The sequence below is a fragment of the Lissotriton helveticus genome, chromosome 11 (genome assembly GCF_964261635.1).
Source record: "Lissotriton helveticus chromosome 11, aLisHel1.1, whole genome shotgun sequence".
Lineage (NCBI taxonomy): Eukaryota > Metazoa > Chordata > Amphibia > Caudata > Salamandridae > Lissotriton > Lissotriton helveticus.
Window position 1 is genome coordinate 11452925 of NC_136072.1, and position 16979 is coordinate 11469903.

The 16979-nt window shown below is 44.0% G+C and overlaps 1 protein-coding gene across 1 annotated transcript in view; it reads right to left on the reverse strand.

Moving 5' to 3' along the window:
- LOC144791849 (putative cation-transporting ATPase 13A4) overlaps window positions 1–16979 on the reverse strand; it is a 652319-nt gene that overhangs the window by 112183 nt on the left and 523157 nt on the right. Inside the window, exons 24-25 of the mRNA XM_078666632.1 lie at window positions 9738–9834; window positions 5205–5277 (exon numbers count right to left, since the gene is read on the reverse strand). Coding sequence (XP_078522758.1) covers window positions 5205–5277; window positions 9738–9834 — 170 coding nt within the window. The remainder of the gene's footprint in view (window positions 1–5204; window positions 5278–9737; window positions 9835–16979) is intronic.

A 16979-nucleotide genomic window follows, 5' to 3' on the forward strand; every position in this document is an offset into this window, starting at 1 on the left:
GCTGAGTCCCCGGCTGGCTGTTGAACCGGTGGTGCACCGAACGTCTGGAATCGAGGTCCCTGGGCAGTTCCCGGATTTATTGAGCCTTTGCGATTTCGAATCATCGACTCTCCAGCCCGTGCTTATCGCCAGCGTCTCCTGCTCGACTCTGCTGGCGCCTAATATACCTATAGACGGTTTCCAGTGTGGTAACAACTTTTTCATTGACTTCGAGATACTCGTTGTTCTTGGACGCATTTCTCCGTTTTCTTTGTGAACTTTTATCCTGCATGCGATCCTACTACACTGACTTGAACTTCTATGGACGCGTTGCCTTTTTCATCAAGAGGGCGGCTCTAGGGGAGTCGACTCTTCTGAATGATCGTACTGACCAAGGCTGAACTTAATCGTTTTTATCTGATGTTATGGTTTTCAGCATTGCCGGGGTTGTGTCTATATTGTAACGGGAGTTGGGTGGTTACTGATTTTGCTCCCCCGACTGGTTTGTAAATTTTGCTGAATGTTGGCTTTATTGCGTCTGGGGTGGTTGCTGTTGGCGGGCGGTACGGGAGACCGGGAGTGTGTCTGCTCTCTCCTCCTCTGCTACGGACGCGCTTAGGGCCGCTGCCTCTGGCCCCTCCGGTCCAAACCGTATAGCTTACACTCGGAGTGAGCTTATCGAACTCAGACCTGGGCAGGACCCGGTCAGACCTTCTACCTCCAAGCCAATCACCTGTGGTTTGCTTAATGTCAGATCTCTCTGTAAGCACCACACGGAAATAGCCTTCCTCATTGAGTCTGAACAGCTCGATGTCCTCTTTCTCACAGAAACGTGGACTCGGGAGGACTGTGAGATCGAGCTGGGCTTAGCCTGCCCTTCAGGATATAAAATTAGTCACTCACCGCGCCCACTTAACCGAGGAGGGGGAATCGGATTCATTCATAGAGACTCGCTCACCCTCTCCCAGTTAAAGATTCGAGAGGTACCGGGATTTGAACTGATGGGTTTCTCAGTCAAACAGCAGGAGTCGATCTGCTGCTCGGGTGTTCTTTGTTACCGTCCCCCGGGACCAGCACCATCCATTCCTCTTCTCATTGACCTGATCTATGAACTTGCCAGCTCCCACTCCAGGTTATTAGTTCTTGGAGATTTCAATCTGTGGGCAGGCAGCTCGCTGGACAATGCATTTTTCTCTCTTAGCCAAGCCTGTACAGATATCAACTTAGTACAGCTGGTGAATGCCTCCACGCATCGGAAAGGCCACACTTTGGACCTGGTGTTTGCGGATCCTCAATGGGCATCATTCGTGGACATCAAGTGCCAATATTGGACGGACCACTTTCTGATCAGGTTTTCCCTTTGGTCGGAGGACCCTTCTTCGCGTAAGGCTGGACTACCTCTAGCTAAGCTAGAGAGACCTTGGTCCCGCATCCTAAACACTGTCCCGTTGCCGAACATCTTAGATGAGGACTTCAAACTTGGCAATACAGTCGAAGATAGTTATACCCTTTTCTGTCAGTCCATAGCTAGCTCGCTGGATAAGTTAGCGCCCCTTCGGAAGTCGCGAGGGAGAGTGAACCGAGCTAGTCCTTGGTACACGAGCGAACTTCGCCAGCTCAAACTCGACTGTAAATGCGCGGAAAGGGTCTGGAGGAAGCAGTACCTAGACTCCGAGAAAATTGCATTTAGGTCTGCTATGCATAAATATAAAGCTCAAATTAAGATAGCGAAAGCGACCTTTCTTGAACTCACTCTGAATCAGGCCCCAAACAAGGCTCAGGCCCTTTTTAAAATCGTTAAGGACCTGGCTCACCCTACGTGTGTGGCTAGTGCCGTTCCCTCGTCGCAAGCTCTCTGTGACTCTCTTGCGGATGCCTTTGAGGAAAAAATCCGTAAAATCCTAGCAGGTCTGCAGGACCCACGGAACTCCACCACTGAGGAGGGAGCTCCGGAGGAAATGGCCAGTCGACCCCTGCAGAGGGCTACTAATCTCTGTCAGGAAGCTCCGGTCACGCCCTCCAGTCGACCCCGACTAGATGAGCAGCCCCCCAGCTCGGGAGCTCCGGCGGCGGAAGCCAGTCGACCCCAGCTGAGTAGCCCTCCTTTCTTTTTTTTGGATCAGGCCCTCAGCTTGGGAGCTCCGGCAACTGCGGCCAGTCGACCCCAGCTGAGCGGCCCCTCTGTCCCCACTTTGGATCAGGCTCTCTGCTTGGGAGCTCCGGAGACCGTAGCCAGTCGACCCCAGCAGAGAAGTCACTTTTCTCCTTCCTTGGAGCCGGCCCTCAGTTTGGGAGCTCCGGCGAGCGAGGCCAGTCGACCCCAGCTGAGCGGCCCCTCTGTCCCCACTTTGGATCAGGCTCTCTGCTTGGGAGCTCCGGAGACCGTAGCCAGTCGACCCCAGCAGAGAAGTCACTTTCCTCCTTCCTTGGAGCCGGCCCTCAGTTTGGGAGCTCCGGCGAGCGAGGCCAGTCGACCCCAGCTGAGCGGCCCCTCTGTCCCCACTTTGGATCAGGCTCTCTGCTTGGGAGCTCCGGAGACCGTAGCCAGTCGACCCCAGCAGAGAAGTCACTTTTCTCCTTCCTTGGAGCCGGCCCTCAGTTTGGGAGCTCCGGCGAGTGAGGCCAGTCGACCCCAGCTGAGTAGTTTTCCCCTTCCATCCTTGAAGGAGTTCGGCGACTTAGCCCTGACGATTTCTTCTGGCTCGCCTTTGGATCCTCTCCCTCCAAGACTATGGAGGGTGTTTCAAGAGGACCTCTTCCAGCCCCTGCATGCCATCTGCTGTCAGTCATTCGAGACAGCTACTGTTCCAAGCTGCTGGAAGAAGGCAGTGGTATCCCCGCTTTTAAAAAAACCTACGCTCCACCCTGCCTGCCTCTCTAACTATCGGCCAATTTCCCTGCTCCCTTTTCCGGTTAAAATTATGGAAAAGCTGGTCACCCGTGCTCTGTCCAGTTTCCTAGAAGGGAACAGCTGGTTGGATGAGACGCAATTCGGCTTCCGCCCAGCGCATGGGACGGAATCCGCGTTGGTGACCGTGCTAGACAATCTGCGGGCGCGAGTCGACAGTGGTCGGGCAGCATTCTTGGTGCTGCTCGACATGTCGGCCGCGTTCGACACGGTCAGCCATCCCACCCTGATTTCTAGACTGGAGGAATGCGGGGTCAGGGACAAGGCCAGGGATTGGTTAATCTCCTACTTGGACTGCCGTCAGCAACGGGTTTCGTTACCCCCCTTCAGTTCAGAGGAGCGGAGAGTGGGACAAGGAGTACCTCAGGGCTCGGCCATCAGCCCCATACTCTTTAATGTCTACCTCCGCCCCCTAGTCCAGCTCATTAAAACCTTCGGTATCTCTGCATTTAATTATGCAGATGATACCCAGCTGGTCTTCTCTCTGGAGGGACAGGATGCAGTCACACTGGAGACCTTTCATCGGTGCATGCAGGCGACAGCGGAATGGCTCCGGTTGAACTCGTTACAGTTCAACGGAACAAAGACGGAGGTTTTACACTGTTCCACTGATCGAGTTCCTCGCGACCTCCCAGTAGACTTCTGGCCTCCGTCCTTCTCAGAGACGGTGTCTGCGGCACAATCAGCGCGCAATTTAGGCGTCATTTTTGGGCCTAACCTGCAGTTGGATCTACATGTGAATAAGATCTCTTCAACATGTATGATGCTGATTCCTATGCTGCGCAAGGTCCTTCCTCTCCTCCCTGCGCAAGCCAGACCAGAAGTAGTGCGTTGTACCATCCTAAGTCGACTTAATTATTGTAACGCACTACTTCTGGAGGCCCCGGTAACACTCTTGGGCAAGTTGCAAAGGGTGCAAAATATCGCTGCTAAACTCGCCCTTTCTCGCCCCTATCACAGTTCTTCTACGGCAGCACTGCAAGAACTTCATTGGCTGCCAGTTCATCTACGGGTGCGCTACAAAGCAGCGTGTATGGTGTTTAGGGCTATTCATGACCTGGGCCCCATTCCTTTGCGGCGAATGTTTGCCTGGTAGTGTCCATCTAGAGCTTTACGCTCCTCGTCTTCCAGGCTACTGGTAGTCCCACGATTCCAGAGAGTGAGGATGGGGGGCCGCTCTTTCAGAGTAGCGGCAGCCAAACTCTGGAACTCTCTGCCTATATCCTTGAGAAGCCTTGGAGATCTTTTATCTTTTAGAAAGGCTCTAAAAACTCATCTTTTTCCCAGGGTAGGCTGAGCTACTGTTTTCATTGAGTACGGGTCAAAGCGCCAGGATGCCCTTGGTGGTGACAGGTTGCGCTATATAAGTATGCCACAATACAATACAAAAATTCTTCTTCTCTTTTTCCCTTCTTTTAGGGTAGTTCTTGGGCGACAGGCACGCTGCTAGTGGGGTTAGGCCGTAGCCATTGCAGGGGTGCAGGGTGGGGGGATAGGGGAGGGTTTTTTTATTTTGCCTTTGTTTTGTTCTATGGCCCTTTTGTCTTTCCATTTTCCTTTTACGAGAAGTGGGCTGTTTCTTCTTCATAAATCCTTTCTAGCTCGGGTGTCTTCACGGGCTTATTTTATCCTGTATCGTTGCGGACGGGGTCGGGTGTGGTGGGATTGTCTTCGATCATATAATGGACTGTTTATTCTCCTTTCTATTGTGCATTACCGTGATAAGCTATGTGTTCCTTACAATGGTCTCTGTATGTCTATTCCCCCCCCTTGCCCCTTTCCCGTATTGTACCGTTTGCCACCTGATATTTGTACTGCCTACTCTTGTCTTACTGTTAAAATAAAAAATATATATAAAAAAAAGACATGTAGATTGTGAATTCACTTGTTTCCAAGTTTTATGTCCATCTGAGCTGATGCATGTAGATATAAGTGTATGTGTGCGTGTGTGTGTGTGTGCGTGTGCGCATGTGTGTGTTTTTGTGTGATTGTAGGAATTTAGGGCTGTGAGTGTGTTTGTGTGGCCGGATACCAAATATACTACCATTTGGCGACACCTTAATTGACACCTCCTTTGCAATTGGCCTCTGGTGTGTCAGTTTCGGCCAGTAGCCTGGTTCTTAGTGAGGCCACTGAGCAGATCAATCTTGAAATACTGTAACCAGTTGCATATTTCCAAATGTACATGTGGATGTGTAATACACAGGTTTGTGAAATTCCATGCACACACAAGTGGAATGTGGCTGCCACAAACTGCATTTTTGAATATCAGGCAATAAGAATACATTACAATTCATTTTGGATTGTAGAATCGTACTTGTTAAGCACACCACCATTTGGATCGCCACATCAATAATGAGGTACTGAAAACTTCCAAGCAGTCCAAAGTGCTGTAATAGTGGAAGAAAACCAGTACAGAAAAAGAAAAAAACATTTTAATATTGTGAATATCAATGCACATATAATTAGCTCATTGTGCATCAAGAGAAGATATCTTGTACAATTCAATTAATAAATTCAGATTTTCAGGTTCAATGAGTATATATGAGAAGCCCCCAAAAATGACATTACTCTAATGATTTATTCTAGAGATTAAACAATACAGCTATGCACTTGGATGCTAAATTTAAAAAAATATTGTTTTGTGAGCATTTGTGCACAGCTGTGTTGTGTGGCGCAATTCGAAAGCAGGACAAGACAGTGGAGGCAAATGAGAAGATCTCAGCTGCAGGACTGCTGATCACATGCACTGTTGATCAATGTTAACACATACACATGATGGATGAGCAGAATAATACACACAACTGGATTCTTACGATGGCACAGTCATGCAACAACATGGAAGTAAAACTCTAAAGATGCGCTCTCTGACTTTCTTAAATGCCAACCTTCATCTCCCTGGCTTCAGCATTTGATAATTTGCTCCTACAGAATACAGCACTCTTTTTGTGGTGGAATGTGTCGGCATGGGTGTGGTTCTTGTTTTTGTCATGCTTATATATTTATATATTAACAGCTTTACTTTATTTATTTATTTATTGCTATTTGTTAAGCGCAGCATATACCCGAAGGCGTCTTGGCGCTGATTATTTGCAGTGGTCTCAATGATGATAGTTATCTGAGCAATACCTTTGATGAATTATTGAGTGAACAACCATGTTTTAAGTTTCCTGCGAAACTGGAGGAGCGTTGGGCATGTTCTTAAGTCCAGCGGGAGGGAATTCCACAGTTTGGGTGCCGCGACTGTAAAACGACGGTCGCCCCACGATACTGTTTTTACACGGGGAATCATTAGAAGATTGTTATTGGAGGACCTAAGTTGGCGAGAAGGCTGGTATGGTTTCAGTTGCTCACTCAGTGAATGTGGGCCTTGTCCATTAAGTGTCTTATAGACAATACATAATGATTTAAATTTAATCCGATTCTGGATTGTCAGCCAGTGTAATCGTGAAATTGCATCTGAGATGGATGCATATTTTGGAATTCCAAAAACCATACGGGCTGCGGCATTTTGTACTGACTGCAGTTTCCTCAGTACTCTGGATTGTGTATTTAAAAATAGACCATTACAATAATCCAGTGACGATAAAACCAGGGAGCTGACTAGGGTTTTAATAGCCGTCACAGGGAGGACACCAATGATAACTTAGATCCAAATGTTGCTTGACTTCTTCCAACGCATACTCAGTTATCTACTAGGGCTACCAGGGACTCCAGATAGGAACCACAGCAAAGGACCCAGGTTAAGAGCAATAGGAAGCTGCTCCTGATCTCAAACAGATATGCTTATCTGGTGTTTGGGGGAACCTGAGGGATCCAGTCCGCCTCTGATCTCAGTTGAGTGCCATTTTTCCAGCAATGCATTTCTTGGACCGTACATGATGCAATTGCTTCAAGAGGGAGGAAAAAGCAAAGCACACTTAGTCTTGGACCACTCCTTTGGCAAGTTGGAGCAAGTATGCTGCATCTTGGCATCTTGGCTTTAGAAATAATCCACATAAATGGGCTAATTGGAAGGAGTTTGGTTTCTGGGGTATTGCTAGGCTCGCTAGCATTCTCATAGTACTGGAAGCTATGTACAGTGTTAACATAAGGTTTGTTTTAAATACACCTTCTGTGCCTAATAAGGATGTTTATAAGGATGTCAACCATCAGCGTGTTGATCCTGTTGAGCTTGCCTTCAATAGCTGTGATGGTAAACTACTCTAGGATTCTATAGCTTCATCATGGACATTCGACCGTCTCCCAGGCTGTGCTCACAGTGCCAGCTCCAATGCATTGAGTGCTTGCAATATGAGGTTCTCTCTCAGGTTCTTGAGCTTCTAAATGTCCAACTCTCCTTTTCACCAGGCATACCTGCCTCAAATAATTTCATTGTCAAGTCAGGTTCTCCGCTAGGTCCTATGTCTTCTGTGGCTTCAATTTCCAGGTTCATCATAAGGTCCTCTTGCCTCTAGGTTTCCAATTCTCATATGCACACAGCTTCCAAACTTGTGCTTCTGCAGCTGTTAAGACTTCCATGCCTAGATTCTTCTCCGAGTCTTGTTGTCATCAAAGCCTCCATTTGCATGCTTTCGTTAGGTTCTCCAGTCTTTGAGGCTTTCGTTCCAAAGTTTTATAAATGTCCCATTGCCTCCAAGGTTACATAAGTCCTTGGACTGTCTGCTACTTATCTCAATTTCAAAGTTAATGGTCAACTCTTACCTGGGGTTATACAGTACATTTAATGAGTGCTAAAATTGAACCTTCAGCTTTCAAAAAGATCCTTCCTCCTCAGCTAAATGTAAACACCATGATTCTGGTGTGGTTCCATTAGAATCTTGGCAGAGTTCACTGAGCCTTTCATTCTTCTGAGAGCAATATAGTGTGCGTTGGTTAAGATGACAATTTCCACTATAAGTACCAAGAGAAAATTCTGTTTGTTATGATTACTCTGAATCTTAAAAAGTAATAGTTTTAGGAAATGAACATGGTATTAATTAAGCCATATGATTGTCCCCTGCTTTGTGGCATTTTCTAGATTGGCAAATTTATTACACATTCCACATTGAGCTGCCTTACAGCTCTCGTTGCCAGGAGTACAGTGACAGCTGATGTACATCTGCACACGAATGAGTATGTTTCTTTCAGCTAAGGAAAAGCCTGTGCATGGGCCATGTGTGTCCTCCCTTTTTCACATGCATGTTGAAGCAATACATCTGTTTAATCATCTTTTTCTGACATCACATGTTTCTAACTCATTGTTTTCTATGTGACAAAGAAGGTATCAGAAGTGTCACAATTTTATATGGTGAATGTTCATGAATTCTTTCCCGGCGAATTATGCAACATTAATCAGAATCAGTGACAAAGGTCATCAGCAAATATGAACTGAATAAAACATAAGCGCAGAGTGTAGAATGTCCCTAAATGGTGCCAGTGTGGGGTCTGGGATACCATGGAGCAGGGCATTACCACCAGACAGATGCAAGAGTCAGAGAATGTGAACAGCAGTTTTGACGTTGCATTCTAAAAGAAAGGGTTTCACTTTCTTTAGAAGAGAAAGCTGGTTCTAAGCTGTCCTTGGTTTTTGGAACTGTGCTTCTTGAGGGTGAGGTTTAGGCCTGGGCAGAGTACACAGAGTTCTACTCCACAGAATCCCGTAAAGTGACAGAAAAACTCTGCCGCGCTCCGCAAAGTTCCACCAGTGGCGGAGTTTGTTAGGTACCTCTGCTCGCACTGATTTTAAGCACCGGGAGTTTGTCCCGTGCTGTAAAGAAAGCGTGAACAGCACTCTGTGTCACATCAGAGGGTACTGCTGCTTTTTGCCACTCAAGTAAAAATTCTACTTTATTGGCAGCTTCCTCAACGTGTGCAGCAGATTTCTCAAGGCGAGTTCTCGCAACCTGCCAGGAACGCCTGAGTCTGAGAAATCTCGCTGAGACCTCTCGCCAACTTACCATTGGTGAACTGTGCAAGAGAATAAAACTCCACTCCACGTCGCTACACAGAGTTTAGATGAACTGCGCACTCCGGATGGAGCACGGAGTGGGCAAAACTCTGCACACTCCGCCGGGGAAGTGGAATTCTTTGCCCACCTGTAGTGAGGTTGTTCATCGAGGGTGAATTCAATTGACTTGGCATTCTGTGAAAGTTGGGGCTTGAAGCTGTCAAAGTTCATGTCACAGAGCCAGGTTTGTGTTGTTCCTCGTGTGTTGTTCTTTGCAATTAACAGGTATTCTGTCTTGGTATGGTTGAGCTGCAGGTACATGCTGGACAGCCAAGCCTGGAACTTGTGCAGATAGTGTTTGAGGCATTGGATGTTTGAAGCAGAGGTGACTTTGAAGAAGTGTTGAATACAATCTGCAGTGTAGGTAAAGCACTATCTGAGTGTGTTTCTCCCACTGCAACCACTATACCCAATCAGCCATCTCCAAGTGATACACTCCCATCTTCAAATATTCTCATGTGCAAACTTGGAGTGATGTCCATCACTTCTATGAGAATACCATTTCAATCTCAATAAATTAAAAAAGTAAAATACTAATAAATAGCATCCATTTGCATCACAATAAGGGAAGAACCATAGTTTCTGTAATCTGAACTGTTTCATGTATGTGCACTGAGCAACCTCACTTTCCTGTCCTAACAAACGATACCTGGAGGACAAAACATGAGTTTAAGGATACTGACAGGTTCTGTTTCTTCACAGATTCCTAGCTGGTGATATTTCATATATTCCATACATTACAAGGTCTTAGGGCAATGAACTGTCAAGCCTCTCATGACATTTTCCTGGGTGATTCCACGCCACAATATTGATTGCTCTCAAGTGGAACATATCAGACGCCACCATGAGTTTGAAACATACCCAGTTGTGCAGAACTTCGTTGATCAGGGTTGTAGCTGCACAGATGGTCATGAACTTAAACACCGCAAATGAGGTCACAAGAGCACAGCGCCCCTCCCTGGTGGGAAAACACAAAAATCACTTGTTGATTAGTCAATCAAACAGTTCTACAAAGCTTCTTTCCCCACTACCAGTAGCAAAAATCAAAAAAACTCATGTGTGCATGGCAAGCACAGTCCACCACTTATTCATGTTGTGGTTGTAAGTGACACCTACAGGATCTAAGGGTGTCGATGAGCTATACATGTGGAGAAAACACTATTGTAATGTTAAATGCATTTTATATAGCGCAAAATCACCTTCAGGTCTCTAAGCGCTTTTAGAGAGAGTGCCCAAAATTACTGGCGAAAACACGGGAAACACAAGACAGCAAGCGGAAGTTACACTGCGGTTAAAATCTCTCTGAATAGGAGTGTTTTGAGTTGTTTCCTAATTGTGAGGAGGACCGGTTCTCTACGAAGGTACTCAGGTAGATTATTCCAGATGTGTGGGAGCAAGATGGAGAACGCTCTGCCCCCACTGGATTTGGTGATAAAACGGGGAAGGACTAGATGTCAGCCTCAGACGATCGCAGTGTCCTGCCAGGAACATATTTTTCTAGGCATTCTTTTATATACACAGGTGCTTGGCCCTAAATTGCTTTGTGAGCAATACAGAGGCCTTTAAATTGAGCTCTCTGTTTGCTAGAGAGCCAGTGCAATTTATGGAGTAAAGGGGTAGCGCGGGTCCTTCGGGGAAGTCTGAAAATTAGCCTAGCCGCATCATTCTGCACAACCTGCAGTCTTTTGAATAGACTCTGGGGGAGGCCGATATAAAGGGCATTCCCATAGTCTAGCTTAGAGATAACAGTGGCAGAGACAATTGCTTATAGTGACGACATTGAGAGAAGAGGTGCAAGTTTTTTTCGTAGCTGCCTCAACAGTCCTACGCAGGTTCCCACCACGTGGTAACCTGGCTGGACATGGACAGCTCGGAGTCAATTCTTATGCCCAGACTTTTTACAACCGGGACTGGTACGGGGCGGTACCCAGTTCCGGTGGCAATATAAGGTCACACCAGGGGCTGCTTTTTTAGGGAACGACAAGCACTTCAGTCTTGTTAGGGTTTATTTTCAGAGAATTGTCCGTCATCCAATTCACTGTGAAACTGAGCAGCTTTTGCGCCGACTCGTGGGCCTGGCTAGAGTTGCTGATCCAGATGAGGAGTTGGGTGTCATCAGCATGGTTGAAGACTTGGCAGTCCATATGGGCCAGGGTCTCCACCAGGGGTTGCAAGTAGATAATAAAGAGGAGCGGGGATAATGCGGAGCCCTGGGGCACGCTGCAGGAAAGAGTGCCCTTAGCTGAAGTATACTTACCCAACTGAACCCTCTGAGTTCGGTCTGATAGAAATGATAGCCATTGATGTGCTAGCCCGCTGATGCCCAGGTCAAGAAGACGGGACAGCAACATTTTATGGCTGACCGTATTGAATGCCGCTGATAGGTCTAATAAAATCCAGGGCACTCGGTTGTTTGTTGTCAGCCATAGTTCTGAGCTCATTACGAACCAGCGACAACATCAATAGCTCAGTACAATGATGGGCTCTAAAACCTGCCTGTCTTGCTTGGAGTAGCTGGTGATCCTCCAGGTAGTGCTCGAGTGTCCTCAGTACAGGGTGTTCTAATACTTTTGCCAGAAAGGGGAGCTGAGAAATAGGTCTATAATTCATAGGAATGCAACCATTCCTATGAACCATTAACCATTAACTATTAACCAATAAAGATATGTTGTATGCTTCAATGAAAATGTCTCCTATCACAGATTTAGGACAAAGCACCACAGTGTTGGTACACTATTTAGTTGTGAAACGGGCAGAATTGTAAGGGCTTTGTTTTCCAGTTACCAATTGTTTGTTAAAGACCATGGGCAACTTCTTCTCATCTCTAGACTGCAATATCCCTTGTCCACATAACAAATCTAGTGCCACCTCATTCAGGTTTACAGTTGTGCAAAGGTGCAGAGACTTTTAGGCCATGTGTATCATTCAAATTAGAGATTTCCAAGTTGCAGAGGGACTGGTTTATGAGTGGGGATGCAATTTTTAATGTGCGCCAGGTACTAAAAGGTCACTTTTAAATGTGGCTATTTTAGGGGGTTCATAATGTTGTGTCTCGGGCTGGGTCACGAGAGCTGGTAGCGTCTCCCGTGCTCAGCTGGTGGCATCTCTCATGCACAGCTCAAGTACAACTCTGCATGGTTGTGTTATGTTTTAAAATGTATTCTCTGTAATGTTCTGTTGGCAAACAGCTTGTGGGGTCATATGTTGATAGAAGACTGATCGGCGGCTGCGTCCGTTCTCCCAGATGCTGTTAGGATTTAAGTTAAATTAAATGAAGCCTTAACCTCAAAGAATACGTGTGATTATTCACAACAATGGCGACGATGGAGCTTAGATCCTAAAAAGAACCCACTTGAATTTATTGAATTTATACGAGATTTGGATTTAATGAACATTGTGCTTTTGGAAGATTAAACAATCGTACTACGATTTGGTAACAGCATCTCACAAGGGACAGCATTCCGATGTAAGTCACAATCTTATTATATTACTTATTCAGTTTTCTTCGGATTTCTTGATTTGGATGAACTGTGTATTAAGAGGAATTTACATTTCAATGGAAAGTTACGGAGGCAGTATCGTGTGTGGATCGAAGTAAAATGAGGATGAAGAATTCGATTTTACCTCAAGTTTACGTTGCCGTTCACTTTGCATCTTACAAAGTGCACAGGATTCCACTGTTGGTTGCCCCGAAAGAACTCTGCCGTCTCCTCTTCTCGTCACACGTAATCACACGTATCTGCGCGTAGGTCATCCAGCGTCATTACGTTGGGGTCACACAACGTGACTCCATCTTGCATACTGTTTATTTAATTCTTCGGATTGTTAACACGAGTGGAACAGCTATGAGTAAAATTTTAAAATTAAAGTATTTTATTTCTCGATTTCCGATATAGGGGCAAGCGCATTAGATTTCTTCTGTGGCACGCACACAGTGTGTCAACAAGGTATTGCTAAGGTATTTCCTGATTCAATTTTGATTGACTGAGTCTCCTTTAGTGGAAGAATTGACATCCTAAACTCTCAGGAAATAAAAATAAATAAATATATATATATATATATATATATATATATATATATATATATATATATATATATATATATATATATATATATATATATATATAAATATGATATATGCATATTTGCAATCCTTTTTGTTTACTCTTAGGAGGTTGTGTATTTTACCACTATGGCTACAACCACTATGAACCTACCTGCACCTTAAGCATTTTTAATAAAAGACTGTGAAGTATCCAGTCAGAGGTGGGAGGAATGGAGAGATTATTTAATTAATTATCTTGAAACTTTTGAAAGCAAGGAATTACCCCCAGAAAGGAAAAAGAAAATTATCTTACATTGCCTAGGCCCTGGAGGCTTAAGAGTTTATAACAGGATCGAAAAGAAAACAATTGCTGGAAGTGAAGTTAATGTGTTCACCCAAGCCATAGCTGATTTAAACGCCTATTTTGCTCCAACTGTGTGCAAATCTGTACAGAGATTCAACTTCTACCACAGGAAACAAGAACCTAATGAGAAGATAGAAGACTATATTTCTTCACTTAGGAGATTAGCCTTGTCTTGCCAACTTGTCATGTATTGCAATAATCAGGATCTACAAGACAAACTGCGGATTAATGGTGATTCAAGTCTACGTGTGATTTCAGATATTATCGGTGAAGCAGAACTAACGTCCAGGTGTGCGAAAACTTTTGTGAACAAAGCAAAAGTGGAAAGTAGTGATGAAGTAATCAAAATTGTTAGAGTTCCAAGTCAAGTTAATTCGGAAAAAAGCAAAACAAGACCGATAATTAAGGCCAAAAGCAAAACCAAGGAACATACCAATTTCAAGGTCAACGACACCAAAGGTGTTTGCTACCGCTGTGGAAGCTCTTCACACCTAGTCAGTGACAAAAGATGCCCAGCTCTCGGACAGAAGTGTGCATATTGTAAAATGACTGGTTATTTTGCTCGAGCATGTAGAAATTCTAAAACAGTCAAGTGCGTGGTGGAAGAATGTGAGGATGATGAGGAGAGTGTACATTCAGAAAGTTTTGACTAGAGTGTATGTACCATTGATGATGAGAATGAAATGGTAATCCATGGAAAAAAGAGGAAAAAAACTATTTGTGAAATTACAGCAGGTGGCGTTTCTGTAATGTTAACAGCAGATTCTGGTTCCCCGTACACCATTATTAACAGAAACAGATGGGAGGAAGTGTTTTGTTCTAAGATTGGGTGTAAGTTGGATAAAACAGACATTCGTCCTGTAAGTTATACTGGTGAGCCAATAGATTTGTTAGGATTTCGCAAACTGGAATTTGTTTTTAAAGGAAGATCTGCCATTTGTAAACTATATGTATCTAAAGCAGGACCGTGTATCTTAGGCTGGTGGGACCAAGGAGAGCTTGGTATACGTTTAGACCCTAATAGTCTGGAACCTGTTTTGTGTGTCGACTCACTGAAAACTCACACCAATGATGAAATATTTTTGAAATTTCCAAAAGTTTTCTCAGGGGACATGGGGGAATTAAGTGGTTTCTCACACAAAATTATTCTTAAGGAAAACGCAAAACCAGTTGTTCATAGGGTCAGAAATATACCTTTAGGGATTAAAGATGAAGTCCAAAAAGAGATACAAAAACTGGTAGACAAAAAATTAATAGAATGCATAGAATCTTCTGATTGGGTCACCCCCTTAGTGGTCGCACGCAAGGCCATTGGAAAAATCCGTTTGTGTGTGGACCTCAGAGAACTCAATAAAAATATTTTTATTGATGTATTTCCTCTACCAAAGATCTCAGAATTATTGTCAGCCACAAAAGACATAGTATGGTTCTCTAGTGTTGATCTAACTTCCGCCTACCAGCAGGTTCCCCTTCATGAGGAAAGTAAACATTTGACAGCTTTTGTCACCCCGTTTAGATTGTTCCAATTCAGACGTGTACCATTCGGGTTGGCTTCCGCTGCTGCAATGTTTCAGCGTATAATGTAAATATTTTTTTAAGATTTGAAAAATGTACTCTTTTTTCAAGATGACATCCTCATAATGGGGAAAGAAAAGCAGGAACATGATACTCTATTAACCAAGGTTTTATTAGTCCTGGAAAAAAAGGCCTTAAAGCTGAGAAATCTAAATGCAAAATAGGCAGGAAGAGTGTCACCTACCTAGGTCACGAGATCAGTGCATGCGGTATCCGTCCTAAATCTGATTTAGTAGAAGCTATACTTAAAGCACCTATCCCCAAAGAATAAAGATGAAGTCAGGTCTTTCCTTGGACTCGCAGAGTACTATTCAAAGTTTGTGTACAATTTTGTTGACAAAATGTATTGCATCAGGCAGTTTTTAAAAAAGCGATCAAGTTTTGACTGGTCTGATGCGTGCCAGGCTATCTTGGAGGGGATAAAAAAGGATATTTGCTCAGCACCAGCCCTTAAAGGATTTAACCCTAAGCTTAAAAGTTTCATACCCATTAACGCAAGTGGTAACGGCCTTGGTGCTGTGTTATCCAAGCTACAGTGCGATGGGTCAGAATGCGTAGTGGCCTTTGCCTCAAGAGCCTTAACAATCACAGAAGAAAGTTATTATGTGATTGAGAAGGAAGCCTTAGGTTGCTTATGGGGCCTTAAACATGTCAGACAATTTATTTGGGGTGCTAGTGTTACACTACGCACTGACCATAAACCACTCACTAAAGTCCTAACTTCTTTTGGTCTTTCTTAACAATGTATCTCCAAGAATTTCACGCTCTCTGCACAGTTATTAGACTTTGTCTATAATGTTGTCTATGTACCTGGTGTGCGGAATAGAATTGCTGACTTTTGAGCATAAGTCCATTACCTGTTCTTGACAATACGGATAATGAATGGGACAAATGGTTTGTTGCTAGTGTTTCTAGTGATGAACTGACAAGTATACCTCATGATAAATGGGCCAAAGTATAAACTTAGACAATGTTTTACTGGGAGTATCCAAATTTGTTAAAAAAGTTGGCCTATAAAACCCAATTTGGATAAAGTTTTTTTTCCATTTTGGGAAATAAAGAATGAGCTATCTTGTGAAAATGGCCTTTTACTCAGAGGAGAAAAACTCATTCCCCCAAGCACCTTTCGTGACAAGATCATCATCATTTGCCACGAGGGGCATCTTGGTATTGTAAAAAACTAAGAGAAGGATACAACAATTTTATTGGTGGCCAGGTATTGATAAAGACATTGAAAGAGTGGTAAGAGATTGTGTAGATTGCATAAGTTCAGGCAAAAGTTTATCCACCTGTAATACAGCTCTCCATCCCATTATTGTTCCTAACATGCCATGGGAGAGGATTGGAATTGACATTTTTGGCCCTGTTAAAGGTTTTTATTTTGTACAGAAATATATCAATGTCATTATAAACCATTTCTCAAAGTGGCCTGAATACAGAATTGTTGAAGAAGTTGACAGCGAAAACGTTTTACAATTTATGAAAGATGTTTTAGCCGGGAAGGTCTCCCCAAAGGTTTAATTTCAAACAATGGGGGACAAATTGTGAGTGAGGTATTTAAACATTTCACTAAAGACTCTGGCATTACCCATAGGACTTCTTCAGTGTACCACCCAGAAGGAAATGGAAGTGTGGAACGCTTCAACAGAGAGATAAAAGGGAGCATTGAGTTGTCTAATAAAAACAATAAAAATTGGGAGGATGAATTAAGGAAAACTGTTGTGCATACAGAATCACAAAATGTGATTCTTCTGGTTTTTCGCCTTTCGAATTAATGAGAGGCCGCTCCCCACGTACTAAAGATACCATGTGTTGGCTAACATGCATTAAAAATATTGATTTGTCAGTTAAAGATGTTAAGCAGAATTTGGAAAGCAATCAAAAGGTGAGTGGGGATAAACTGTGCAAGAAAGGGAAAAGTGTTGCATTGGAAGTAGGTGATATTGTCAAAGTGAAGAAGGGAAGAATGGTGTGTAAATGTGAAAGTAAATACTCTGCATCTCCCAAAGTCATCAACATTTTGTGTAATTCCGCTTTATTGAGTGATGGTAAGGTTTGGAATGCCAACAGGATTGTTTTATTCAAAGGCCAATTTAAGTCAAATAAAGAAAAGGGAAAA